Source organism: Delphinus delphis, chromosome 2 (genome assembly GCF_949987515.2).
Source record: "Delphinus delphis chromosome 2, mDelDel1.2, whole genome shotgun sequence".
Taxonomy (NCBI): Eukaryota; Metazoa; Chordata; class Mammalia; order Artiodactyla; family Delphinidae; genus Delphinus; species Delphinus delphis.
The window spans coordinates 86382512-86410215 of NC_082684.1; the positions used below are offsets into that span (position 1 = coordinate 86382512).

General features: G+C 49.4%; 1 protein-coding gene across 1 annotated transcript in view; it reads left to right on the forward strand.

Moving 5' to 3' along the window:
- STARD9 (StAR related lipid transfer domain containing 9) overlaps positions 1-26293 on the forward strand; it is a 127017-nt gene extending 100724 nt beyond the window's left edge. The window contains 11 exon segments of the mRNA XM_060002350.1: positions 1-9539; positions 9727-9924; positions 10341-10524; positions 10896-11033; positions 22599-22716; positions 22892-23013; positions 23215-23279; positions 23446-23648; positions 23814-23893; positions 24130-24288; positions 24785-26293. Coding sequence (XP_059858333.1) covers positions 1-9539; positions 9727-9924; positions 10341-10524; positions 10896-11033; positions 22599-22716; positions 22892-23013; positions 23215-23279; positions 23446-23648; positions 23814-23893; positions 24130-24288; positions 24785-24886 — 10908 coding nt within the window. The 3' untranslated portion in view covers positions 24887-26293.
- Positions 26294-27704: the final 1411 nt, after the last annotated feature.

A 27704-nucleotide genomic window follows, 5' to 3' on the forward strand; every position in this document is an offset into this window, starting at 1 on the left:
CCCCCCCCTTCTCCAAGCGGGGCATCAAAGAGGCAACAGAGGGTCCTGGCAGCTAGGGTTGAAAAGTCCTCTCGCTTGCCTCACAGCAGCCCTTTGAAGAGGCAACACAATGCGGGGGACCCAGATGCCACGGCCTCACTCACAGGTTCCAGCCCTGTAGAGGATCTTGCGAGAGAAAAAGGTGGTGATTTATCTGATGCAGATAGCAGTTACTCAGTCGATTCTCTGTCCTATGTCTGTGCCAAAGCCCTGCTGGAGCCATGGAAGCTGGAGGAGCCCCAGGGGAAGGAGCGGGATCTGCCAGGGCCAGATGACTCCGACAGCGAAGACAGCCAAATATCTGAGGACTCGCTGGCCGAGAAGGGGTACCAAAGCCCACAGGACAGCCCAGCGCTCAGTTTTCTCACCCATGGCCATGGCTACTCCAGGGCCAGAGCTCAAGCCTCTGTGAGGGGCTTCACCACATCCTCAGACAGTCGACTGTTCACCCAGACTCACAGGAGCTTTTCCCTCGACAGCCTGGTTGACGCTGAGGAAGAACTGGGGGACGATTGGCAAGAAGAGCCTTTCTTCCGTTCAGCTGACGAGATGCCCACGGAGACTTTCTGGCGCCTGCAGAGCTCCAGTCTGCCCGCAGGGGACGAGGAGGCAGTGTGCAGGCCTGGCCCCATCAGCCACAGAACAGGAGCCAGGCTGGATGCCGCCCTGCCAGTGAGCAGTTCATTTTACCTGGAGCTCCAGCCCCGCTGTGAGCAGCCTGAGTTGGCGGTGGAGGCAAGCCCCACAGAACAAACCAACGCTCTCCAAGACGTGCCGCTTTCCAGAGGGAGCCCTCTGGCGTCCATGGATTCCTGGTTCTCCTGTGACTCCAGGAACAGTCCCAGTAGCCCCCCAGGTTCTTTATGTCCAAGTCCTGACGTCCAGGATGTTCAGCCCTGCGGTTGGGAGAGGCCTGGATACTGGCCCAATATGGAAGAACTAAAGTCATCAGATAAAGAAACAGTCCTGTCCTGCAGCTCCAAACGGCCCCTGGGCGGTGCTGAGCTGCCCTGCAGTGTCAGAAGTGCATACACAGTCCCTGTTTCTGATATGACCAGGGTGTCCCTCTGGGGCTCTTATAGGCTTCTTCAGCCAGGAGCCGATGGCACCTGTCAGGCCAGAGGGGTCCCTGACATGGCCCAGAAGGACATCTCTGAAGCATCTGACTCTAGTGTGTCAAGCTTGTTGGCTGCCTCTGCCACCTCATTCACTTACATTGGCAGTGCCTGTGAGAGAGACTGGGCTGCCCTTCAGCAAAAGTACCTCCTTGAACTGTCTCATCCTGTTTTGGAGGCCACAGGAGCACCCAGTCTCCCTCCTCGAGGGAAGGGAAAGCCCTCCCTCGAGGAAGACTCCGGTTCCCTGACCCAAGATTCTGGCAGGGGAGGAGATGCTCTATTGCCAGCTGGTCCTAGCGTATCTAGCAGCCCGGATTTCAACAACTTTCCTATCCGTCTGTCCAGAATTAGGCGTCTGAGAGCTGAGAAAGAACAGGACAGTCTGCGTGTCGAGGTAGAAGGTACTTCAGAATTCTTTACAGCTAATGAGAAAGAGGTGAGTCATAGTGGAACTTATTCAGCGGACGTAGAATCATCGACTTCTGGAACTACAAATGTGCACGTCTCTACAGCAGCGAACAAGACAGCACATCCCATGATGCAAGCATGGGGAGCCAAAGGGAGCAGCTTGGAAGAAGCCTCTCAGAGTAGCGAGAATCCTGGTCTCATGACGTCCTCTGATGAATGTTTCATCCTAACGAACGCTTGTCACCATATTGTCACCATAGACACCAAAGAACCCCATTGGCCCCGAGGCTGGGCTCCTTTGAGGAAGAATAGTGCAGACCCAGGGGGGCAATTAGGTCAGAACAGCCACCACCTCCCGCAGGAAGAGAAGACAGACTCCCAGGAGAGCTCCAAGGAAGCGGGTAGAAGACACAGCAGGTTTTCCTTTGCCTTTCCTTCAGGTCCAGAGTTGTACCTCCACTCTGCTCCCTGGAATCCACTCCCATCTTCCCTGCAGCCACCTCCCTTGGAAACATTCTATGTGACCAAAAGCCGAGATGCCCTAAGAGAAACCTCCTTGGAAATCCCGGCTTGCAGAGAAGCAGGGGCACCCTCCCCCGCTCCCAGGGAAGCATGGGGCTTTGGACATGAGCACCAAGTCCTCCAAAATGTGTATGTGAAGAATAAGTTGCCAGCGCTGTTACAAAACCAGAATTCCAAGATTGCATCGTCTCAGCAGGTCATGGCAGAAAGGCCAGCTGACCCGAACACCAAGGAAGCTTGCAGGGAAACAGGGAAATGCCTTGGAAACATTAAAGAAGAAAGCCATAACTCAGTTTATTTTTTCGTCACTCAGAACAGACATTTTCTTCCATCTACCAGCATAAAAGTATGTGAATTTGAAAATCAAGTTGGAATTTTAAATAAACACAGTCTTCCAGTGCTCAAGCAGGGAGAAAAGGCTACTGTACAGTCCTACTGCAGTGTCTCCTCAGACAGTTCTGGGTCAAGGAAGCCTCCCCTGGTGTGTGAATCTGAGACGAGTGGGGAAGAAGAGCAGGGGCAGGATGCAGTCCTCAGAGAGACCCCGGCCTGTGACATGAAGAGACGGTTTCCTTCCGGGGTCAGGTCTGATTTCATCTATAAAACCATCAATTTAGGCCTTGACAAGGACAAGATAGAGGAAGCCGCTCGCTCTTTGAAGTCCAGATCAGTACATCATAGAGTAAGCAGCCCAGAGACAGCAGCCCAGGATGAGAGTCCAGCCCACAAGGGGGAAAGGAGGAATGAAATTGGGCTTCCTGGAAAAGCGCTCCATCCCAAAGATGGCTCAGAAGAGTTTAGGCTTCCACAGGCAGAGTCCATGTATGAAAGATTCCAGTCAGTTACGTGCTTTCAGGAAAGAAACCTCGGTGAATGCAAGGTCCCTGGAAAGGTGCGAGAAGCGTTAAGCCCCAAAGAAGAACCTCCTGGAAAGAGAGGGAGTAAAGGAGATAATAACGCTGATGAGAAGGCTAGGCTAATTAGGCGTGTAATGCAGCTGGAAAATGGCATCTTGGAAATTGAATCCAAACAGAGTAAGCAGCTAAATGCTTCCCACACACTGGGAGTCAGTAAGGAGTTTATGTTCCAGGACCAGAAGGACCAGGAGATGGCTGACCATGTGCTGAGGCCAGGCAGCTTTAGAAACCACCTGTCCTTCAAGGATCAGCCATCTTCTCCAAAGTGGAAAGATGATGTTATCTTTAGGGATGGTGAAGCTGGACAAATGGAGGTTAACAGTAGCATTGATCCCCAGGTACACGACATCAGATTTGTGAAGGGGCACACCCACCCAGCGGTATTAGACACACCCGCCAGGGAAACTGCTGGTTATTTAGGGACATTTACAGTTTGCAGAGAATGCCCCAACTCTTCTGCTCATCCAAGGAAAACGAAAGCTTCGGCTGGAGCTCTGCCATTGCAGCCCATGCCTGAGAGGACTTCTGAGGAGGGCGAGCTGGCGAATGCAGTGTACCCCAGACGGCCGCCCCGTGGCTTGGGAAGTCTCGAGGAGCTGGAGACCGTGAAGGGTGTTCAGGAAAGCCATTTTGCCAAACGCATACGTAGTTCTAAGCCAGAGGAGCTGGAAGTTCAAGGCAGAGTTGAAGAAACGGCTATGCAAAGAGGGAGCCTACAGGAGAAAAACAAAGTGGTTTCATTGACTCAGAAGCTCCCTGGCCTGTGCCAGCGTTGTGTGTGCACATTTTTCAGCCAAGAGACCGACCCATTGCCAAGCCAGCCAGGGGCCTGTATGGCTCCTCGCCGGGACCTGAGCAACGCCTTGCCCTTGAATTCAGCAAGGCCGCCAAGAACCTGTCTTTATGTGCCTGGTACTCTAGGCATCTCTTCTGTTGACTGTGTGCTGGATCCCACCCTGTTGAAAATGCCCACCAGTCCCCTGGTAACTGGAGCGGGGCGTCAGGACCAGAGTGGAGAGCCCGGACGCCACAGCCCACAGCACGGAGACGATAGACAGGGCTTCTCCGCAGCACACCCTGCTTGGTGCGGGTCTGTGATATCCATGGCTGTGGGATCTCGCAGTCAATCCAGTGCACCAGCGAGCATTCCCCTGGGGGCAGAGGGCAGGAGGTCAACAAGCACCAGTCTGCAAGGCCACGGAGGGGACCTCAGAAGCACCTTGCTGGGCTTGGGTAGCAGGGTGGGTTCTCCTTCCGAAGCCGAGGCAGCTGTACCAAGAGGACCAGACAGAGCCAGTTCCCTGAACAGGGCCTCTAGCCCGCTTGAAAGGAGGGCCAGCTGCCCCTTAGAAGAGGGGGACAAGCGAGGCAGGGGGGAGAGGCAAAAGGCAGAGAAGGAGGCCGAGGACCTCAGTCCTGCCAGTGGTGCTTTCTCAGCACCTGTGTCCTTGCCAAGGCTGCCTCAGCCGGAGCCCTCTGCCCATCCAGCCACGTGCCTGGCTGAGTTGGAGGAGATAGGACAGGCGAAGGCCCAGGGGAAGCAGCTTCACAACGTGGTGGCTGGGGGCACAGTCCTTCCTCACGATGAGACGCTATTAGGACCTGAATGTTCTTCAGGGGCCCCTGGCAGGCCTCAGTGTCCACAAATGGGCCAGTCAGTGTCAGCCAGGACCAGAAATGAGGGTGAAGCACGGGGATTTCATGTGGCGTCTCTCTCTGCTAAACCAGGACACCTGTCAAGTGATGAGAGGACATCTGTCCTTCAGGCCACACCCCCCTCTGCAGACAGCTGTCACCCTCTGCCCAGCACTGACACTAACACGGGGCCACGGCACTCCTCACGGACTTCCTCCCACGTTGACCCTGCTCCAGGTAAAAGTCACTGTTCCGGAAAACGGAGACATTGCCTGGGAGCCGGTGAACAGTTTGTGCATCACACTAGCTCTTCTGAAATCATAGAGAAAGAGGGAGAAGCAACCAGAACACCTTCCTCTGCTGATGCTTTGGGCTCAGACAGTCTTCCTTTTTCAGCAGCTGTGGAGGAGGACAGGAGGGTAATGGTGGAGGAAATAGTGGCTGCCTTACCTTCTCAGGCCCCTTTTGATGATGCTGGAGGGATTCCATGTAGGCGAGGCCCGTTTGCTGCCTGGGAAGCTGCCCAGGGCATTCTCCCTGGCTGGCAGGAGAGCAGCCCAGCCCACCAAGAACCTGGGACTCTGGACAACACATGGGGAGGAGGTCCTGGTAACTTCCTAGTGGCTGCACAAGGAGGAAAACCAACCTGTTTTGAAAGTCACCTTGTGATCTGTGATGTTCAGAATTCTGCCAGTCTCTCAGGGCCTAACCGAGACCAGGGCCAATGCCTTGAGGCTTCCACCGGCTTAGAAGAAGGGAAGGCGAGTCCCAAATGGGGTGCCGTCCTTCCCAGAGCCCTGGGAGGGATTGAACCGGAAGCTCCTTCTCAGCAGCCTGTGAAGCGGGAGGGGAGTGTTGGCTCTAGGCTAGCAGAAGCCTGCAGGGCCAGCGTCAAAGGTCCCAGGCCAACTCTGCTGCCAAATCAGAGACCCGGAGGAGTTAGGGAGGAGGCCCTGCGCAGGTGCCCACAGGAAACTTCAGACTGTGGTGTCTTTTCGGGGAGCACTGAAGGCAGCAGGACCCTCAGCCCATCCGGGGACCTAGCAGACAGCAGATCTCATCCTTGCCGGCAGCCGTGCAACCCTCAACCCATTGCTTCCGGGGCCCGTGCCTCCCCTTCCTCCACTTCACTGTGTTACAGAGATGGTGACCTGGGCAAGGGGGCTTCCGAGGCCTCCCCACATACTCGCCACCCACCCTGCATGGTCCCCCCCAGGGCCTGCGGGGTGGAGAGAGGAGAGGGCCATTGCAGGGAACCTGATGTACTCTGGGCACATGGCCTTGAGCCCAAAAGCATTAATGTGGAGTTGGGGCCGGTAGATGGCAGCACCCCGGAGACCTCTGCTGCTGCTCTCCCGCCTCCGGCTCAGGGCTGCAGCTCCCCTTCTGCCCCTGATGTGAGGACAAGTCCCCTCAGCCCCTGGGTTGCTGATGGAAGCTGCAGGTCAGTAGGGGATCCTGAGAAAAAGGCTGGCAAGAAGAAAGTCAGCGCCGAGCTTGAGGCTCCCCCTTTCCATGCAGGCAGGTGCTCTGAGCCCCCCGGGAGGTTTCAGGACAGCTCTGCTGGTGGCCGGAGTGCACAGGGCTCTCCAACCAAGCCAGAACCACCTGCAACAGCTGGGGGACCACACAGCCTGAATTTAAGTGAAGGGTGTGTTGCGAGTGAGCCGCCGGTGGGACCACAACATGGATGTTTGGGAAATGCCATCAGATGCCTTCCAGAAAAGCCGCAACTTTCCGCGGAGTCCAAGGACAATAGTGGCTTGGATCCCCAAGCCAAATTGGTAGCAGAGTTACAGTGCGCCTCCGGTCCCCAGGTTGACAGCCCCCGGGAGGAGGAAGAGCAGCAGAGAGACCAGGCTTCGGGTGGCCAAGAAGATGCTGCCCGGGGCAGGAGCCCCCCATGTGCTGATGAAGGTGGCTCAGGCAGCTGTCAGATTAGAGGTGCAGGCAGAGAGGACGAGGCTGTGGCCAGGCTCCCTGCAGCCTTCAGAGACTCAGCCACTGTCCCCTTGGGGCAACGTGGAGCATGTTGGCCTGTGGCCCAGGGCCCTGGGCAGCCCTCTTCTGGCGGGGAGCAGCCGGCACCCTGCCACCGGTGCTCACTTCCTGTGATCGCCGTCGTCTCTGGCCCCAAACACTCTAGACCGCAGTTCTCTGTGGTCAGCTCTCACCGGTCTCTTCAGGAGCTAAGCTTGAGCGTGGAGCCTCCTTCCCCGACAGATGAGGATATACAGGAGCCTAGCAGATTGTGGACCCCACATCCCAGAGGCTGTTTCTCAGGAAAGTCTGCGGCAAGAACGTCTCTGAAAGCTGAGGGCTGCAATCAGGAAGCCGCCTCTGACCTGGACGGCATCGCTGCTGATCCCAGGCCCCTGCCGTCCACACCCCCTCCTTCCCTGGTGACTTCAGCTGTCTCGTGCATGCCGCCCCCCGATCTCATGGCTGCTCGGCTGTTTGGTACTCCGGAACAGGCCCAGCCGGGAAAGCCAGAGAGACTGGGTGGCCAGGCTCGGCCAGAAGCGTGGTGCTCTGAGGCGGGCGGAGGAGTCCTGCTTTTTGGCTCCAGCGCCATCGATCCCTGCGCCCTGCCCTGGCGTCCCGAGGGGCCTGCGCGTGTTGGCTGGAAGCAATATGTGTTTGGCGGCGCAGCTGATGTCTCCCGTGGCCCGACACCCCAGGGCCTGACACCGTCAGACGTGTACCGGTGCTCCCGTGAGGACGACGGCCTAGACGACCGGGGCTCCCCGGTCTACTCCCACCGCAGCACCTTGGCCAGTGCCCAAGGCCTGTCAAGCACACGCAGCCTCGTCGAAAGCGCCCGCCGTTCCCGTGAGGCCTGGGGAGCCTGGGGTTCCTCATTTGCCCTGGGAAGCCCCCACGTCCTGATCAGCTCTGAAGGGGCAGCCCCCGCTAAGGGTCCTGACGAGAGAGGCGGGTTCCCGGGCACCCCTGATGAGGCAGGCTGCCTGAGGGGGGAGCCTCCCTTGGCTGGAGGAAGTGCTGCGGGCCCGGCGGATGAGATTATGCTGCTGTACCCATCAGAGGAGGGCGGCCCTGTGGGTGTGTCCAGGATGAACACCGTGGAGCAGGGCACCCAGACTCTGGGCTGCAGGTCCCGCTGGAGCCACGCGGACCTCTCCTCTGCTCAGTCGGATCTGGCCTCTTGGACCAGCATGCACAACCTGTCTCTCCGCCTCTCGCAGCTCCTGCACAGCACCTCGGAGCTGTTGGGGAGTCTCTCCCAGCCCAGGGTGGCCGAAAAGGAGTGGAATGCCAAGAGGGAGACCCCGGGTGAGGTGCCCCAGGCACTGAAGATGGACGGCTGTACTCAGACCACCATGGATGAGGGCATCCAGACTGACCCGGCCTCACCACCTCTGCACCTCCAGGCCCCAGAGGCCAACCCTCAGAAAGTCAATGCGGTCCTTGAAAGGCTGGGCTCAGATCTTTCCATCACGTCTCAGGAAAAGGGACATGTCCCCGGGACGCTTAAGAAGAGAGGGGCAGAGGGGACCGCACGGAAAATAGCAGGGCCCCGAGATCTTCAGGAAGAAAGCACCCTCTGCAGGCCCCGGAGTGCCCCCGTACCCTCATCCCACTTGAGTTTTCAGAAAGTTCCCCCTGGGCAGAACCTGCATCCTCTGAGCCCCCAGGCTTCTCTGGATGCCCCCCTGCCTCCCAGCCTGGCTGGTGGCAGCCCCGGCCGCAGCCTCCGTGCACCTCCCTCCCCAGGGCCCTGTCCCCACACTGTGGAGCCTGTGCAGGAGCCCGGGGTGTGGAAGGAGCAGGGCCCCACGAGCGCCTTGCTGGTGGACAGGGCCTCCTCCCCGATCCTCACGCTTAGCGCCAGCACCCAAGGGTCAGGGCACCCCCCAGGCGCTTTGTCTCTCTCGGCCCCCTCAGCTCATTCCCTTGAAGGCTGCCAGAAGTTTGTCTCCCACCAAAGCCTTCCCCTGGGCGCCCCGAGGGCTGCAGTGGGTAACTATTCTCAAACCACTGATGAGTCAGGTAGCTCTCAGAGAGTGGAGGCTCCGTGTGGAGAAGGTAGCAGTCCCTTAGAAGGGGGTGACCACAGGTGCTCCCTTGGGCTGAGCTCCCGAGGCCACCCAGAGCAGAGCGCAAAGCCCCAAGTCAGCTGCGTGGAGCAGGCCCCGCAGGGGCGTCAGCCCAGGACCACCACTGGGGTCCAGAGCAGACTGTCGCCTCCACCACCGGGAAGCAGGAGCCGGAGGCTGACTGATGGCTTTGTGCCTGAGGACGTGGCCTCCCTAAAGTGTGGCCCACTGAGCAGTAGGGGGCTGAGTCGATGGCAGTGCAGGACAGAGAATGGGGGTGAGAGCTCAGTGTCTCCAGAGGAGCTACGGCCCGCTCTGAACATTTCCTCTTCGTGGGGAGGCCTCTGGCGCCGCCGCAGCTGCCCTTCCTTTGAGTTGGCTGACACCTCAGGGCTCCGGGGTTGCATCTTGGGCCCAACTGAGGCCTGCCAGCCTGAGGGGCCGCTGCGCCCCAGTTCCCAGACATGCATGGCCCCTGAGCCCCGGCACCACGGTCTGAGGGACCTCCCGGTGTATAACAAATCCAGCGATTGGTGTGGGGGTCAGGACGGCTCCCCTGGGGCGCTGGGTGTGATGGATTTGCTGGGGACCAGATGTGATTGCAGCTCCGGACAGCAGGGACAGAGGCTCCCACAACCTCATGAGGACCAGAGCCAGGCGCCCGAGTGGTCCCAGAGGGAGCAGATCCCCCTGCGGGTCGGGGCCCAGACCCTCTCCCTCAGCGTGGAACTCACGGAAGCAAAACTGCACCACGGCTTTGGGGAGGCAGACGCCCTTCTGCGGGTGCTGCAGAGCGGGACGGGGGAGGCACTTGCTGCCCAAGAGGAGGAGCCGTACGCCCGGTAAGGACCCAGCTTGGAGTGGGGCGACGAGGGCTGGGCGGAGAGGAGAGAGAGCCGAGCCGGCTCACAGCCGGCCGTTCCCTCCTCCCGGCTCAGCTCTGGGGCCTTCCGGGGGTCAGAGATAGGTCTGGAGATGGAGAAGGGCAGTCAGGGTCAGCTTCAGTGCCTCACTCACGTTCTGTCTCAGGCCAGAACGCACCGCAGAGAACCTCCGGAGGGAGCGGGCTGAGCGACTTCAGAACTTCCGCCGGACGCAAAGCCTCAGCCCCCAGAAACAACTAAGCTTCCCATTCAACCGGGATCTCCCCACCTGGGCCTTTGACTTGCCCAGCAGGCGCCGAGAATACCTGCAGCAGCTGAGGAAGGATGTTGTGGAGACCACCAGGTATGGTGGACCCAGAACCCTGTGGGGAAAAGGCTCTGGGTGGGGCGAGTGTGGGGAGCAGGGCCTGGACTTGAGCGTCCTGGACACCGGAGGCTGCAGCTTCCTTTGCCAGGAGCGATTCCAGGAGTGGGTCCTACGTGACTGTGGACAGTCGGAGGCAGCTGTGGAGACTGAGGCAAAGGGAAAGAGGAGGGTTTGGGAGGGAGCAGCGGACGGGGTGGGTGGGGGTGGATAGAGGAGCCGTGCCATGCTATGTGACTGCAGGCCTGAGCCTCAGGGTGTTTGTAAGACCACACCCGAAGGCCCTGTGGGCAAAGAGAGGATGGGCCCTTCAGGAAGGTGGTGTTGAGCGGGCCTGGGCGATCGCCCACTCACCATGTTAGAAGGCATCTCTACAACCCTCTGGTCTTCCCCAGGAGCCCACGGTCAGTGTCAAGGTCTCCTCACCCACCCTCTGACATAGAGCTGATGCTACAAGAATACCAGCGGGCCCGTGAGGAGGCCAAGGTGGAGATTGCCCGGGCCCGGGCCCGACTGCGGGAGCAGACTGAACAGGAAAAGCTGAGAATCCGCCAGCAGATCGTCTGCCAGCTGCTGCGGGTGGGGAGTGGGGCAAGCCTCTGATTTCAGGGTAGGCTCGGAGCCCGGGGCAGACCAGGGCTGCCTCTGAGTCTTGAGACTTAGAATTTGGAGGAGGGCGTCAGGCCCCTGGTGCCAGCTCAAAGCTGCTTCACTCTCTATTTTCATGCCATCCTCATCAGACCAGCTCCTGTCCCCAGGCCAGAGTTTGGGAGGAGGCGGCTTGGGTATATAGTTGGGGTGGGGATGGGGGAGGCATGGGGGTATGAGGCTGAGGCTGAGGCAGGAGGCAGTGGGAGGTGACGGGAACTGGGGAGGTGAGAAGGGGTGAAAGTGAGGGTGGGAAGTGAGGGTGCACCTGGAGCTGGTTGACAGTAATCTATCCTTCCCAGGAAGAAGAAAAGCTACACACCCTGGCCGCCTCAAGCTCTTGGTGCACCAGCTCCAACGGAAGTCTCTCCTCTGGTGTCACCTCCGGCTACAATAGCAGCCCGGCCTTGCCAGGCCAGCTCCAGTCCCCAGACAGTGTGGTGAGTAGGCAAATGCAAGCACGAATCGGGCCGGGAGCACCCTGGCAAGAGTTTGGGAGGAAGTTCTGCCTCCTGGAGGCCACTGCTGACGTGAGCCCTTCTCCTGTACGATGGCCTTTGTCTTCCCTGTGGTTTTTGTCTCCCCTCCCTGTTTACTCATTCATTGATTCAACAAGTGTTTATTTTGTAGGCACTATTTTAGGCACTGAGCAAAATTGTTCTTGTCCTTAAACAGATTATTAGAGGGATAAATATTAAACAGCTTATTTTATTATTTAATTATTGTTGCAGTAGTTTCTGTGAAGAAGGGGTGCTAAGCCGGATGAAACAGGGACCTGACCTAGTCTGGAGGATCAGCAAAGATGCTCTGAAGAGAATGTGTTTAAACTGAGACTGGAAGGCCGAGAGGTAGTTAACTCAGTAAAAGTTGGTGTCTGGAGATATGTGGGGGGCAGGAGAATAGCCTTCCAGGCAGAGGGCCCAGCAAGTGAGGGAGGAGGAGTTGGGGGAACTAAAAGAAGGTTAGTGTGGCTGGAATGTAAAGAGTGAGATGGAAGAATCACAGGAGAAGGGACTAGAAAAGGCAAGGTTGTGTAGACACTATTGGAAATTCTGGCTGCTTTCTAACCTATCTGATCATGTTACTTCTCAAAGCTGCTGACAAGCTTTTTAGTGTGGAGGAGAATGACGAGCTTGCCAGAGAAGTGGCAAGAGCAGCCCTGGGTAGACCCGCTCACGACCTTGGCAAAGCCGAGTGAGAGACGACAGTTGCTTGGTTCAGGGCACCGCCCGCGTGGAGGAGCAGATGTGGATGCGCTGGCTAGAGCGTCCACAGGACGCAGGGGCAGATTGGAAGTTGGAGGCTGGAAGCAGGAGGAGTCAGAACCACATGCACTTTGGGCTTGAAGGGCTGGTGATGTCCATGTGACGAAGAGCCCTGAATGGGGCAGGTTTTGAGGGGAAGATCATGAGTCTAGTTTGGTATTTACCAGGTTGAAAGTGCTTGTGAGAAATGCAGGGGAGCAGCCGGAAATCAGGCAGTTGGGATCCAGATCTGGAGCTCAGAGGTAAGATCTGGCTGGGGATATAAAATCTGAAATTCCTTTTATAAGCAAAACTTCACACAGTTAAAAAAAAAAAAAAAATCGTATTCAAACAGTAGCAAAAGACAGAATGTCAAGTGCATTTTTCAGTCTTTTTGCCTCCCCAGAACCAGTTTGGTGTATATTTCCAGAGATAGTCTGCACATCTATAAGGAAGTGTGTATCTTTTGAGAATGTGTATATCTTTTTTACAATAGTGCGTTAATTTCTGCTGTATAGCAAAGTGATTCAGTTATACATATACGTACATTCCTTTTTTTATATGCTTTTTCATTATGGTTTATTATAGAATATTGCATACAGTTCCCTGTGCTATACAGTAGGACCTTGTTGTTCCCATTATTCTTCTTTTTCTGACCCTGTAGTGTATTCTTTTTTTTAATTTTTATTTTATATTGGGGTATAGTTGATTTACAATGTTGTGTTAGTTTCAGGTGTATAGCAAAGTGGTTCAGTTATACGTATCATTCTTTTTCAGATTCTTTTCCCATATAGGTTATTACAGAATATTGATATAGAGTTCCCTGTGCTATACAACAGGTCCTTGTTGATTATCTATTTTATATATAGTAGTGTGTGTATGTTAATCCCAACCTCCTACTTTATCCTTCCCCCCGCCCCACCTTTCCCTGTTGGTAAACATAAGTTTGTTTTCAAAGTCCGGGAGTCTCTGTTTTTGTAAATAAGTTCATTTATGGGGCTTCCCTGGTGGCGCAGTGGTTGAGAGTCCGCCTGCTGATGCAGGGGACACAGGTTCGTGCCCTGGTCCAGGAGGATCACACATGCCGCAGAGCGGCTGGACCCGTGAGCCATGGCCGCTGAGCCTGCGCGTCCGGAGCCTATGCTGCGCAACAGGAGAGGCCACAGCAGTGAGAGGCCCGTGTACCGCAAAAAAAAAAAGAAGTTCATTTGTATCATCTTTTTGGATTGCACATATAAGTGATATCATATGATACTTGTCTTTCTCTGACTTACTTCACTTAGTATGATAATCTTTAGGTCCATCCGTATTGCTGAAAATGGTATTATTTCATTCTTTTTTATGGCTGAGTAACATTCCATTGTGTATATGTACCACATCTTCTTGATCCATTCATCTGTCGATGGACATTTAGGTTGCTTCCATGTCTTGGCTATTGTAAATAGTGCTGCAATGAACATTGGGGTATGTGTATATTTTCAAATTATGGTTTTCTCCAGATATATGCCCGGGAGTGGGATTGCTGGATCATATGGTAGTTTTATTTTTAGTTTTTTAAGGAACCTCCATACTGTTCTCTATAGTGGTTGTGCCAATTTACATTCCCACCAACAATGTAGGAGTGTTCCTTTTTCTCCACACCTTCTCCAGCATTTGTTATTTGTAGACTTTTGGATAATGGCCATTCTGACTGGTGGGAGGTGATATCTCCTTGTAGTTTTGATTTGCATTTCTCTAATATCTATATTGAGCATCTTTTCATGTGCTTTATGGCCATCTGTATGTCTTCTTTGGAGAAATTGCTATTTAGATCTTCTGCCCATTTTTTGATTGGGTTGTTTGGTTTTTTGATATTGAGCTGTATGAGCTGTTTGTATATTTTGAAGATTAATCCCTTCTCAGTCTCTTTGCTTGCAAATATTTTCTCCCATTCTGTGGGTTGTCTTTTTGTTTCTTATGGTTTCCTTTGCTGTGTAAAAGCTTTTAAGTTTAATTAGCTACCATTTGTTTATTTTTGTTTTTATTTTCATTACTCTGGGAGGTGGGTCCAAAAAGATATTGCTGCAATTTATGTCAAAGAGTGTTCTGCCTATGTTTTCCTCTAAGAGTTTTATAGTATCCAGTCTTAAATTTAGGTCTTTAATCCGCTTTGATTTATTTTTGTGTATGGTGTTAGAGAATGTTCTAATTTCATTATTTTACCTGTAGCTCTCCAGTTTTCCCAGCACCACTTATTGAAGAGACTGTCTTTTCTCCACTGTATATTCTTGCCTCCTTTGTTGTAGATTAATTGACCATAGGTGCATGGGTTTATTTCTGGGCTTTCTCTCCTGTTCCATTGATCTATATTTCTGTTTTTGTGCCAGTACCTTACTGTTTTGATTACTGTAGCTTTGTAGTATAGTTTGAAGTCAGGGAGCCCGATTCCTCCAATTCAGTTTTTCTTTCTCAGGATTGCTTTGGCTATTTGGGGTCTTCTGTGTTTCCATACAAATTTTAAAATTTCTTGTTCTAGTTCTGTGAAAAATGCCATTGGTAATTTGATAGGGATTGCATTGAATCTGTAGATTGCCTTGGGTAGTATAGTCATTTTGACAGTATTGATTCTTCCAAGAACATGGTATATCTTTCCATCTGTTTGTGTCATCTTCGATTTCTTTCATCAGCATCTTATAGTTTTCGGAGTACAGGTCTTTTGCCTCCTTAGGTAGGTATATTCCTAGGTATTTTATTCTTTTTGTTGCAGTGGTAAATGGGAGTGTTTCCTTAATTTCTCTTTCTGATCTTTCATTGTTAGTGTATAGAAATGCAGCAGATTTCCATGTATTAATTTTGTATCCTGCAATGTTACCAAATTCATTGATGAGCTCTAGTAGTTTTTTGGTAACATCTTTAGGATTTTCTATGTATAGTATCATGTCATCTGCAAACAGTGAGTTTTACTTCTTTTCCAATTTGTATTCCTTTTATTTCTTTTTCTTCTCTGATTGCCATGGCTAGGACTTCCAAAACTATGTTGAGTAAGCGTGGTGAGAGTGGACAACCTTGTCTTGTTCCTGATCTTAGAGGAAGTGCTTTCAGCTTTTCACCATTGATTATGATGTTAGCTGTGGGTTTGTCATATATGGCCTTTATTATGTTGAGGTAGGTTCCCTCTATGCCCACTTTCTGGAGAGTTTTTATCATAAATGGGGTTGAATTTTGTCGAAAGCTTTCTCTGCATCTATTGAGATGATAATATGGTTCTTATTCTTTAATTTGTTAATATGGTATATCACACTGATTGATTTGTAGATATTGAAAAATCCTGCATCCCTGGGATAAATCCCACTTGATCATGGTGCGTGATCCTTTTACAATTCTATTGTTGGATTCAGTTTGCTAGTATTTGTTTAGGATTTTTGCATCTATGTTCATCAGTGATATTGGCCTGTAATTTTCTTTTTTTGTGTTGTCTTTGGTTTCGGTATCAGGGTGATGGTGGCCTCATAGAATGAGTTTGGGAATGTTCCTTCCTCTGCAATTGTTTAGAATAGTTTCAGAAGGATAGGTGTTAATTCTTCTCTACATGTTTGATAGAATTCGTCTGTGAAGCCATCTGGTCATGGACTTCTGTTTGTTGGGAGTTTTTTAATCCCAGTTTCAATTTCAGTAATTGTGATTGGTCTGCTCATATTTTCTGTTTCTTCCTGGTTCAGTCTTGGAAGATTGTACCTTTCTAAGAATTTGTCTGTTTCTTCTAGGTTGTCCCTTTTACTGGCATATAGTTCCTTGTAGTAGTCTCTAATGATCCTTTGTATTTCTCTGGAGTTAGTTGTAACTTCTTTTTTTTTAATCAATTAATTTATTTTTGGCTGCATTGGGTCTTCGTTGCTGTGCTGCACGTGGGCTTTCTCTAGTCGCGGGAAGCGGGAGCTACTTTTCGTTGCGGTGTGCGGCTTCTCATTGCGGTGGCTACTCTTGTAGGCTCTAGGTGCGTGGGCTCAGTAGTTGTGGCTCAGGCTCTAGAGTACAGGCTGAGTAGTCATATACACAGGCTTAGTTGCTCCGTGGCATGTGGGATCTTCCCAGACCAGGGCTCGAACCCATGTTCCCTGCATTGGCAGGTGGATTCTTAACCACTGCACCACCAAGGAAGTCCCTGTAACTTCTTTTTTATTTCTAATTTTATTGATTTGAGCCTTTTCCCTTTTTTTCTTGATGAGTCCGGCTAAACGTTTATCATTTTTGTTTATCTTTTCAAAGAACCAGCTTTTAGTTTCATTGATCTTTTTTTTTTTTTTTTTTTTTTGCGGTACGCGGGCCTCTCACTGTTGTGGCCTCTCCCGTTGCGGAGCACAGGCTCTGGACGCACAGGCTCAGCAGCCATGGCTCACGGGCCTAGCTGCTCCGCGGCATGTGGGATCTTCCTGGACCAGGGCACAAACCCGTGTCCCCTGCATCAGCAGGCAGACTCTCAACCACTGCGCCACCAGGGAAGCCCCATTGATCTTTTCTATTGCTTTCTTCGTCTCTGTTTCATTTATTCCTGCTCTCATCTTTATGATTTCTTTCCTTCTACTAACTTTGGGTTTTGTTTGTTCTTCTTTCTCTTGTTGCTTTAGGTGTAAGTTTAGGTTGTTTATTTTTCTTGTTTCCTGAGGTTACATTGTATGGCTATAACTTCCTTGGCATTCCTTGGCTTGTAACTGTATCACTCCAATCTTTGCCATTGGCATCACGTGGCTTCTCCCTGTTTGTCTCTGTGTACCTGTGTCTTCGTGTGGCCTTCTTATAAGGACAGCAGTCATTGGATGTATGGCCCACTCTAATCCAGTGGAACCTCATTATAACTTGATTGCATCTGCAAAGACCCTATTTCCAAATAAAGTTACATTTACAGACAGCAGGAGTTAGGACTTCAACATATCATTTTTGGAGGACAATAATTCACCCCACAACAAGGGCTCATCCACTTGTAGCATGTATCAGAATTTCATTCCTTTTTATGGCTAATAATATCACATTGTGTGACTATCACATTTATTTGTCTGTTCATCAGTTGATGGACATTTAGGTTGTTTCCACTTTTTGCCTATTATGAACAATGCTGCTGTGAACATTAATGTACAAGTTGTTGTGTGGACATGTTTTCACTTCTCTTGGGTTTTACCTAGGAGTTGGACTGAGATCATAGGGTAACTCTGTTTCACCACTTGAAGAACTGCCAGCCTGTTTTTCAAAGTGGCTGCACTATTCTGCAGTCCCATCAACAGTGTATAAGCAATGTATTTCTCCACATCCTAGCCAACACTTGTTATTATTCATCTTTTAAATTATATTCATCCCAGTGGGATCTCAGGTGGTACCTCATCGTTTGCATCATCCTGATGGTTAATGGTGTTGAACTTTTCATGTGCTTATTATAAATTTATAAATTTTTTTTAGAGCAATGTCTTTTCCCATCTTTTGTCCATTTTCTAATTGGGTTGTCTTTTTATTAAGGCAAAGAGTTCTTTATATATTCTAGTATAAGTCCCTTATCAGTTATATGATTTATAAAAAGTTTCTTTATTCTGTGTGTTGTCTTTTCACTTTCTTGATGGTGTCATTTGAAGCACAAAGTTATAAATTTTGATCATGTCTACTTTAATTTTTTCTTTTGTTGCTTGTGCTTTTGGTTTCATATCTAAGACACTCTTGCTCAATCCAAGGTCACAAAGATTATGCCTATATTTTCTTTTAGTAGTTGTATAGTTTTAGTTCCTACATTTGGATCTTTGATCTGTTTTGAATCAATTTTTGTATATAGTGAGAATTAGGGATCACATTTCTTTCTTTTGCACGTGGATATCCAGTTGTCCCAGCACCATTTGTTCAGACAGATAATCTTTTCTCCCATTGAATTGTCTCAGCACCCTAGTCAAAGATTAACTGACCATAGATGTGTGAATTTATTTCTGGACTCTTAATTCCATTCCATTGAATTATATATCTATCCTTAGGCCAATACCACACTGTCTTGATGACTGTTTAGGTTTGTGGTAGATTTTTTTTTTTTTTTTGCAGTACGCGGGCCTCTCACTGTTGTGGCCTCTCCCGTTGCGGAGCACAGGCTCCGGCCGCGCAGGCCCAGGGGCCATGGCTCACGGGCCTAGCCGCTCCGCGGCATGTGGGATCCTCCCAGACCGGGGCACGAACCCGTGTCCCCTGCATCGGCAGGTGGACTCTCAACCACTGTGCCACCAGGGAAGCCCCTGGGTTTGTGGTAGATTTTGAAATCAGGAAGTATATATCTTCCAACTTTGTTCTTTTTCAAGATTGTTTTGGCTATTCTGTGTCCCTTGACTGTACATATGAATTTTAGGGATAATCTTTTCAATTTCTGAAAAGAAGTCAGCTGGGATTTTGATTGGGATTGCATTGAACCTATAGATCAATTTGGGGAGGGTTGCTATCTGAACAATATTAAGTCTTTCAATTCATGAACATGGGATATCTTTTCATTTATTCGGGTCTTCTTTATTTTCAACAATGTTTTATAGTTTTCAGAGTATAAATTTTTCGTGTTTTTTGTTGTTAAATTTATTCCTAACTATTTTATTCTTTTTGATGCTATTATAAATGGGCTTGTTTCCTTAATTTCCTTTTTGGTTTGCTCATTGCTACTATACAGAAATACAGTTGATTTTTGTATATTGATGTTGTCTCCTGTACTCATTTATTAGTTCTAATACTTTATTAGACTCCTTAGGTGATATGACCTTGTATATAGAATATCCGATCTTTTGTTGTTGTTTTCTTGCCTAACTGCCTTGGCTAGAATCTTGAGTACCATGTTAAATAGAAGTGGTGAGAGCAGACGTTCTTGTCTTGTTACTGATTTTAGGAGAAAACCATCCAGTTTTTACTATTAAGTATGTTAGCTGTGGGGTTTTCGTACATAATCTTTAGAGGAGATTTCCTTCTAGTCCTAGCTTATTGCTTTTATCATGAAAAGGTGTTGGATTTAAATACTTTTTCCTGTATCTATTGAGATGATCATGTGGGTGTTTTCCTTTGTTCTATTAATATATTACATTGATTTTTCTATGTTGAACTAACTTTGTGTTCCTGGGATAAATCCCACTTGGTCATGGTATGTATCCTCTTTATATGTTGCTAGACTCAGTTTACTAGTTATTTTGCTGAGGATTTATTTGTTTAAATGCACAGGGATATTGGTCTATAGTTTACTTGATGTCTTTGGTTTTATCAGGGTAATCTTGGCCTCATAGAATGAGTTGAAAAGTGTTCCCTCCTCTATTTTCGGAAGAACTGTGAAGAACTGGTGTTAATTCTCTAAATGCTTGGTAGATTTCACTAATGAAGCTATCCCATCTTGAAATTTATCCCATCAAAAATTTTTTTGATTACTAAATTTACTTATTAAATGTCTATTCAGATTTTCCATTTCTTCTTGAGTCAGTTTCAGTAGTTTGTATCTTTTTAGGAACTTGTCCATTTCATCTGAGTTACCTAATTGTTGGCATGTAGTTCATAATATTCATTTATTTTTTTTTTCATAGATGTAAATATCTGAAGTTAAAACTTTCCCTCTGAGCGCTGCTTTAGTTGTATCCCACAAGTTGTGAGATATATATAGACATAGACATAGATATATATCTGTATATAATCTTTGCTTTATAGTAATTTTGAAATTTCAGTTTGTATTTCTTCTTTACCCAATTGTTGTTAAGAGTTTTTCAAAACTTTTTGGTAGAAAGGCCGTGTTTTCTGATTTTGTTATTTTTTTTAAGGGAACTTTATTTTTATTTATTCATTTTTGGCTGCATTGGGTCTTCGTTGCTGTGTGGGCTTTCTTGAGTTGCAGCAAGTGGGGGTGTGTCTTCACCCCCCTTTTTTTATTTGCAGCGAGTGGGGGTGTGTCTTCATTACGGTGTGTAGGCTTCTCATTATGGTGGCTTCTCTTGTTGCAGAGCATGGGCTCTAGGCACACAGGCTTCACTAGCTATGGCACGAGGGCACAGTAGTTGTGGCTCGCAGGCTCTAGAGCACAGGCTTAGTAGTTGTGGTGCACAGGCTTAGCTGTTCCGCGGCATGTGGGATCTTCCCAGACCAGGGCTCAGACCCGTGTCCCCTGCATTGGCAGGTGCATTCTTTTTTCTTTTTTTTTTTTTTGGCAGGTGCATTCTTAACCACTGTGCCACCAGGGAAGCCCTGTTATTAATTTTTAACTTTGCCATGTGTTGAGAGAATGTATGATTTCAGAGAAAGTAAAATTTCTTTTTTTTATATTTGAGGGTTTTGGTCATGAATATTCCATTGGCTTCTAAAAATCTTGTTTATCTTCTTTGTGGTCTGTGTTTTCCTTGCTTTGGGGATGTATATGTGTCTTCTTTCTGGTAATTTGGAAGCCTTTTTTTTTCCTTTCTTTTCTTTTCATCATTACTTTTGTATATTTAAATAGTCTTTATTTCTTGATTTAGCAGTTTTCTTTTCACCCTGGCTGTAAAACATGAGGAAATCAGTGTATTTCCACCTTCTCTCTTTTTTTCTCATTACCTTTTGTTACAGTATTTCTATACTATTTACAGTGTTTGTATTCAGAGTTCTAGTTCCCGTGCTAGATCAAATGGACTCTGCTCATTTGCAGTTCTTTGGCGTACATTCTTTTTTCTACCCTAGTAATTCTTCTTGTAATTTCTTCAAGAAAGACTCAAGGGCACTATATTCTCTAGGTTCTCTGAGTTCATATTTGAAAATGTTTATTGCCACTTAAATGAAAGAATATCTGTAATTAAATACCTAGAAGCAGGATTGCTAGGTGTCAAAGGATATATGTATTTTTAATTTAAAATATGTGATGAATATTTTCAAAATATACCTATTTACACTCTCAAATAACAATATATAAGTGCCTACTTACCCACATTTCTGCTTAACAGTGTTTATTAAGGGTTTTTTCCTTCAATCTTTGTGAATCTATAGGCATAAAATAGTATTTCATTTTAGTTTTAATTTGCAATTCTCTTGTGTCTGAGATGGAGTGCCTTTTCAGATATTTAAGAGCCCTTTGGCTTTTTGCTCTGCCTGCCAGTGTACTGGGTCCATTTCTGTTAGGTTGTTCTTTTGTTTTTGGTGGCCTTTCCTTATATTAAGACAGTTATCCTTTTGCCATTTGAGAGGCCAGTGGGTTTTTTCCCTAGTTGTTTTTATGATATGTTAATCTAGTTTTTATCAGTCTTTTCTTTCATGGCCTCTGGAGTTTGTGCCCTGTTTAGGAAGGCATTTCTGCACTATGAGATCATTAAATTTTTTAAAAAATTTTCTCATAGTATTATTAAATTCTCCCCCACCCTGTATATTTTTGAGCCACAAAGCATAAGTAATTTGTTTTGGCAAGATGTGTGAAATGGGTCTGATGTAACCTTTTCTTCAGACGGTGACCCTGTCGTCTCGCAATATTTATTGATTAATCCACACATATTTACTTTTGGAAGTCATCAGTATAGCACTGGGAACAGATGGGATCACACAGGAGTATATTATAGAGCGAGAAGAGGGCCTAGGCCCGAGTCTTGAAAGAATCCCAATAAATCAACTTATGTTTGGGGAAGATGAGCCAACAAAAGAAACTGGGAAGGAACACCCAGAGAGACAGAAAGCCAAGATCCCAGGGATTCAGGAAGCAAGTGAAAGGGAGATGCTCAGTAAGATGAGGACTGGGACCTGTTCACCACATCCAGGCACATGGATCTAGCAAAGGCTAGATTTGAGTGCATTCAGAGGGTATAAGAGGTGGGAGATGGCAAACGGTGACAATCATTTCAAGTTTATCTGTAAAGGACAAAAGAGCAAAGATGCCTGTAGAGGAAAGTTTTTAAAGGTGGGAGAAATTTTTGCATGCTTAAATGCTGATATGAAGAATCTAGTGAAGAAGGAGAGGTGGAGGCAATAAGTGAAGAAAGAGATCAGTAGTGAAAGGTTCTTGAGAAGGTGGCACAAAAATCTCAATCTGCCTGAAGTAGGAGAGACCACTTGGATGCTGCAGCAGGAAGAAAGGACGTAAGGATGGAGACAGAATATCTTTGTTCACTTTTTTTTAAAAGTAACGCTAGGTTAGGAACCGATGATAGAGGTAGGATAGTGGATGCCTGTTAGATCCAGCAGAGGTCAAGGGTCATGTCATTGAGAAGCTGCTTGTAGTAAAGGTGTGGTGGCTGTATTGCAAATCGAGAGGATCATCCCCATTTGGTTCCAAATTAGGACCTTTGGCTCAGCTGCTGTACCTGGGGCTGGGGCCAAGGGTCAAGCTTTTCTCACAGCCCGTCACTTTTCTTCCCCATCCCACCTCCCACCTCCCACCTCCCACCTCCCACCTCCCACCTCCCAGTTGGGCTTTGTTTGCTGCCCACATTAAACAGAGCTCCAGCCATGGCCTCATTCCTGTTGCTGCAGTGGCGCAGAGGGCCCCCCCACTCACTGACCCCTGGTACCCCATCGTCTCAGGTCCCAGTTCATTCTGATTCCTGTTGGAACTCTCCTACAAGCAACCTTGAGCGTGTGGCTTGAAGGGCAAGGAAACTCTCCAGGGGGACTGGTTTCTATTGTGGTTGACTTCTCAAGGGCATCCAGCAGGGAACACCTTTTCACTTGAGCCTTTATGTTGAAAGCTGTTTGGTGCTGTTCAGAGGCAGAGGAGATAATTCTGCACTGGCTTTCTGGTGCTCTGCTCTCTCCCTGCCTCTGCTCTGGTCCTGAGCATCTTCTCTTCTGCAGGGGGACACAAACTTGCCTGATTCCAGAGACTCCTGGATAGGGGAGGTGTGGGGCCGCTCTGCAGTGAGGAACAGTCAGCTGAACCTGGCCGGCTCTGCCTGGAAAACCTCAGCCTGCAGTGAGTGGTGGGGCAGAGCTACCTACCTGGTGTGGGGACTTTGGGGCTGAGGTCTGCTAGATCCTAGGGAGCCACTGTCCCTCAGGAGGAGGGACATTATTATTGAAGGAGGCCGTTGCTGCCCTGAGGCCCTGATGCTCATGCTGTCTCAAGAGTCTCCACCTGTTCATTGTAGGCCGCAGAGCCTCCTTGGGCAGTTGCTGCTGTTCTCCGTCCAGCCTGTCCAGCCTGGGGACCTCCTTCTCCTCCTCCTACAAGGATTTGGCCAAGCACATCGTGGACATCTCTATGGCTGATGTGAGGTTTCCTGTAGCCGACTCTGCTGGGTGGGGAGGAAGAAAGAGGAGGGAAGGAACAGGGCAGATGAGGGCTTCTTCAGCAGCTCTCTATCTTTACAAAAGTGGGGAATTCAGTAAATGCTGGCCTGAGGGACTAATCCGAGAGTCTGCTTTGTACGAACTGTGCCCACTAATCTGGGTGTGGTCACTGTGTCCCCAGGTAATGGCTGCTTGCTCAGATAATCTGAACCACCTCTTCAGCTGCCAGGCAGCAGCTGGCTGGAAGTAAGTTCCCTTGCACAGTGTCTTCTCCCTGTGGCCCTGCTCGCCTTCTCTCCTTTCCCTTCTCCACCCCGGCTTCCTTGAGTCCCTCACCGTGAGCTCTTCCGGTGACTCTAGAACCCAGCTTTCATCCCCTCCTCCTCTTCCCCACCCTTGGTGTCTCCCCCAGCCATCAGGGCGAGGAGCAGGACGTGCATCTGTACTACAAGGTGTTTTCTTCTACTCGGCATGGCTTCCTGGGGGCTGGCGTGGTGTCCCAGCCACTGTCTCACGTGTGGGCAGCTGTGAGTGACCCCACCTTGTGGCCGCTGTACCACAAGCCCATCCAGACAGCGAGGCTGCATCAGCGGGTGACCAACAGCATCAGCCTGGGTGAGCCCAGGGGACAGAGGCAGCAGGGTCAGAGGCAGTGTTCTCAGGAGGCCGGGTACTCAGCTAGGTCCAGTGGGGTGTCAGGCTGTGGAATGATGGGGTGTCACAGGGTAGAACCCGGTCTGTCCATGTACCTTCTGACTTCCTGCATCCCTGCCCCTCCAGTGTATTTGGTGTGCAATACCACCCTGTGTGCACTGAAACAGCCACGGGATTTCTGTTGTGTCTGCGTGGAAGCCAAAGAGGTGCCTGCCTTGCTGGTGGTAAAGATGTTGTGGGAGGAACTTGGACTGGCGTGTTGTGAGAAGCAATCTTTGTGGGCATCAGGTCCTCTGGGGGAAGGAGGGCAAGTTGGGCCAGGGTGGGGGTGAAGGCTGGCCCAGTGTTGCCTTCCACGGTACTGACTGCACTGGAGCCTGTCCCTGTTTGTCCCTGTCCCTCCCATATCACGCAGGCTGAACTCACATTGCTCTGTTTCCAGGGGCAACTGTCTATCATGGCAGCTCAGTCTGTGTATGATGCGTCCATGCCGAGACCCAGCAGGGAGATGGTCCGAGGGGAGATCCTGCCCAGTGCCTGGATCCTGCAGCCCCTCACTGTGGAAGGGAAGGAGATCACCAGAGTCATCTACTTGGCCCAGGTGATCCACCTTGTGCAGCTGGCCTCACAGCATGCCTTGATTTGACCCCAGCCCCATGGGAGCTTTCTGTATAGCTGTTCAACATCCTTCAGTACCCAGGATCTGTGGCCTGAGAGCTGGAGACTCAAGGGTTTCTTGGGTCACGAATCAGTGGGAATCAGGAAGGAATGAGGCAGAGTTGATCAACCTTCTTCTGAAGCTGCTCTTACCAGAGCCTGGCGGCCTACATCCTCTGGCTGTTCCCAGGGTCCTCAGGAGATAGATGAGTCATTGTGAGGCAGAGCAGCACCCTCAGTTCCCTGACTTGACCTTTTGTCATTGGGAAGTGAAGCTTTTGCCTAGATCTGAACAGCAGAGCACAGGGCTGTAGACAGTTCAGTTCAGAGCCTCTCCAGTCACAGCAGCCTGGGGTGGCTGCTTATGGCTGAAGTGTGCCCCAGTGCACTCTCCTGGGTCTGTCTGCACCTTTAACTCTTCCCTCTCTGGTTTATTTCAGGTAGAACTTGGTGCTCCAGGATTCCCCCCTCAGCTCCTAAGCTCCTTCATCAAACAGCAGCCGCTGGTTATAGCCAGACTGGCTTCCTTCCTTGGTAGTTAGCATCTCACGGTCAAGACAGTGCTCCAGGACACCCCAGAGATGCTGGGGCAGCTCTTGTTACTCTCTGTATCCTGATGTTAAGAAGAGCCGAGGCTACCTGCTGTGGCCAACTGGGCAGACAGCACTCATCCCTGAGTTGCCAGCGAAACCTAGTCAGTACTTGGTCACAGCTGGCACCTCTGCAGAGCGAGGGGGCCTGAGCTCCCGGCTGTCCAGAGTGAATGAAGCTCAACTCACCTTTTTGGATTTCTCACCTTTTTTGCCCGTCTCTGGGACCCTATGGCATACAGGCCACTCAAGGATCAGGACTGGACACAGCCAGCAGAGCTGGGAGCCTGCAGTGCTCTGACATGGTGCTTACTTAGTTCGGCGCAGCCCTGGGGCTGGTAGGGAAGCAGGAGCCATTGGCCAAGACTCTGCTCAGAATGTGCTCCAGCAGTCAGCTCCACTGTGGGATGGGGTGTTAGGAAACAGAAAACGGTTTAAAAAAACAGCTGCACAAACCAGAACACTGATTTAGAATTGTTTCTCCTCCCTGAATTTTTACAAAATGCTTTATTATTAATTTTTGCTTTGCCGCCCCTCTTCCTTTCCCGCACAGGAGAAGACAATTGTTTGGGTCTTGGCCCCAGTAAGGAGTATAGAGTAATGCTCTGTCATGGAGCCACCACTCCAGAGCTCAGAAGAATGGGAAGACCACTGTAGAAACTGGCTGGATAGATTTGGGGTTAGGGTGGGGGCCTAGCTCTTTGAGGAGGGCTTGGGGTGGTGCGTGGGCATCTCTCATTTCAGAGATGAAAAACTGTCTTTTGAAGACAAGAGGGAAGATAACGGACCTCCTGGAAGGAGGTAAGTGATTTGTTAGGAGGAAGCACAATTCCATTCCTTACCTCACTCAGAGATTTGGTCCCAGCCTTGAGCACTCCACGCACTGCTGTAGCCCCTTCTATTCTAGGATGGGATGGAGAATGGGTTCAGTTTTCTTGTAACTTAGCCTGGCTGAACTCGAGCTTTGAATATTCTGTATGGTTACCTGAAGTGTAGGGGTCGGAGAGATTCTCAGCTTCAGTTCTGGTGCCCAGAGTCTTTGGTGGAAGAGGGCGACCATATGGGGATTGAGAAGATGTGGTAAAAGGTAAATTTCTGTATAGTACAGAAGAGGTTTATTTTTCTAAAAGTATCTGCAGGATTTTGTTTTTCTCTTACCTCAGATTAAGTTATTTATATATTATTGAAGGTTTTTTTTTTATTGCTTTTAAACTTATTTTTCTGGTTAATTTTTTTGGTTACACTTGATATATTTAACACCCTATTTATGTACTCTCATCTCTCTTCACATGACTCTCTAAGACCACTGATTGAAAAGTGCAGAACACTTGCAAATTAAAAGTCCAATGTGTACTTTTATTCAGTGAAGATTATCCTGGGATAGTCTAAGTGTGTCGTTTGGGCTCAGAATTCAGCCTGGTGATTGTGATGGCAGTAACTACTCATGGCCCAGTTTCAGGCTATATAGTTTACACATGTGTATTGAGTGTTTCCCATGAGCTCAGCACTGCTTTGCACATAAAGAGCAACCAGGTAAGTTGCCCAGCTACGGCCAGCTGTAGCCCAGACATCAACGTGAGGGAGGATTCCAGAACAGATTCCACTGCCACACTCAACGGTGACCACAGACCCCTGGAAGGAAGCTCTTTAACAGGTATGCACCTCTAGGGCTTCTGAGGTAGAGCCAGCAATGGGAATCCGAACAGTGGTTAGCCTGGAGGTGACTGTATCCCCTAAACTGGAGAAGCCACAAGCCAGGCATGTGAGTCAGCAAATCTAAAGAACATTAACTGAGGCTGATCTTACAGTAAAATGCAGAGGTGGTAAGGATAATCCAGGGACCTGACTCCAAATGATCAAGGAGAAGTCAGGTTTTGGTTAAGACAGGTGGTTCTCAGACTTTATTGTGCTTCTGAATCACCTGAAGGACTTGTTACACCCCAGGCTGGCCCCCACCCTAGAGTTTCTGATTTAGAAGAGTGGAGAGGGGCCCACATATTTGTATTTCTAGGAAGTTGCAGGTGATGATGAGGCTGCTGGTCTGGGGACCACACTTTGAAAACCACTGATACTGGTAGAGAGCAGGTCTATGGAAAACAACGTAAATACTAATGAGTTCACTAGTTCGTTAGCTGCTTGTCTCTGTAATTCCTTTCTTATCTTACTGCCTGCCTAAAGTAAACCCTTAAGGTTCACACAGGCCAGCGTTGTTTCCTGAATTGGGCCTGTGCGGTTTAACTAAGTGGGCTTTAAACTCAGCATCCTTGGGGCTTCAGGCTTTCCTCCATGCTTGCCTGCCTGTCCCACCTCACATGGAGCTGGGTGTCTGAAGTAGCTGGGTGTCTGCTTACCTCGGGGCTCAGCTTCCTGGGGCAGTGCTTTCGTTCAGCCACACCTGATGGGTGCAGAAAGATAAAATATTTCTTAAAACTGTTTTGGTTCCCAGGCATTCAGAACTTCCAGAATTTGCTATAGTATAAATTGGATTTAAAGGACAAATGAAGAGACGAAGAAAAAAAGGTTCAGATGCAAAAACTTATTGATTAGGATGAGCTGAGGGGAAGGGATGATCACTGCCTGACTGCGCAGAAGCATGATTACAAAGTGGTGAGACACACCCCCATTTTTAACTTTCTGTGCTGATGGGACCTACTGTAAGGGCTCCCAACTGGCTTTACTAAAGTCATACAGCAGACCTCTTTAGACCCAGAGCATCTTACCCTTCCGTGGGTTGGAGACCTCTTTGACAGCTAGGAACTTTTCTCCTAAG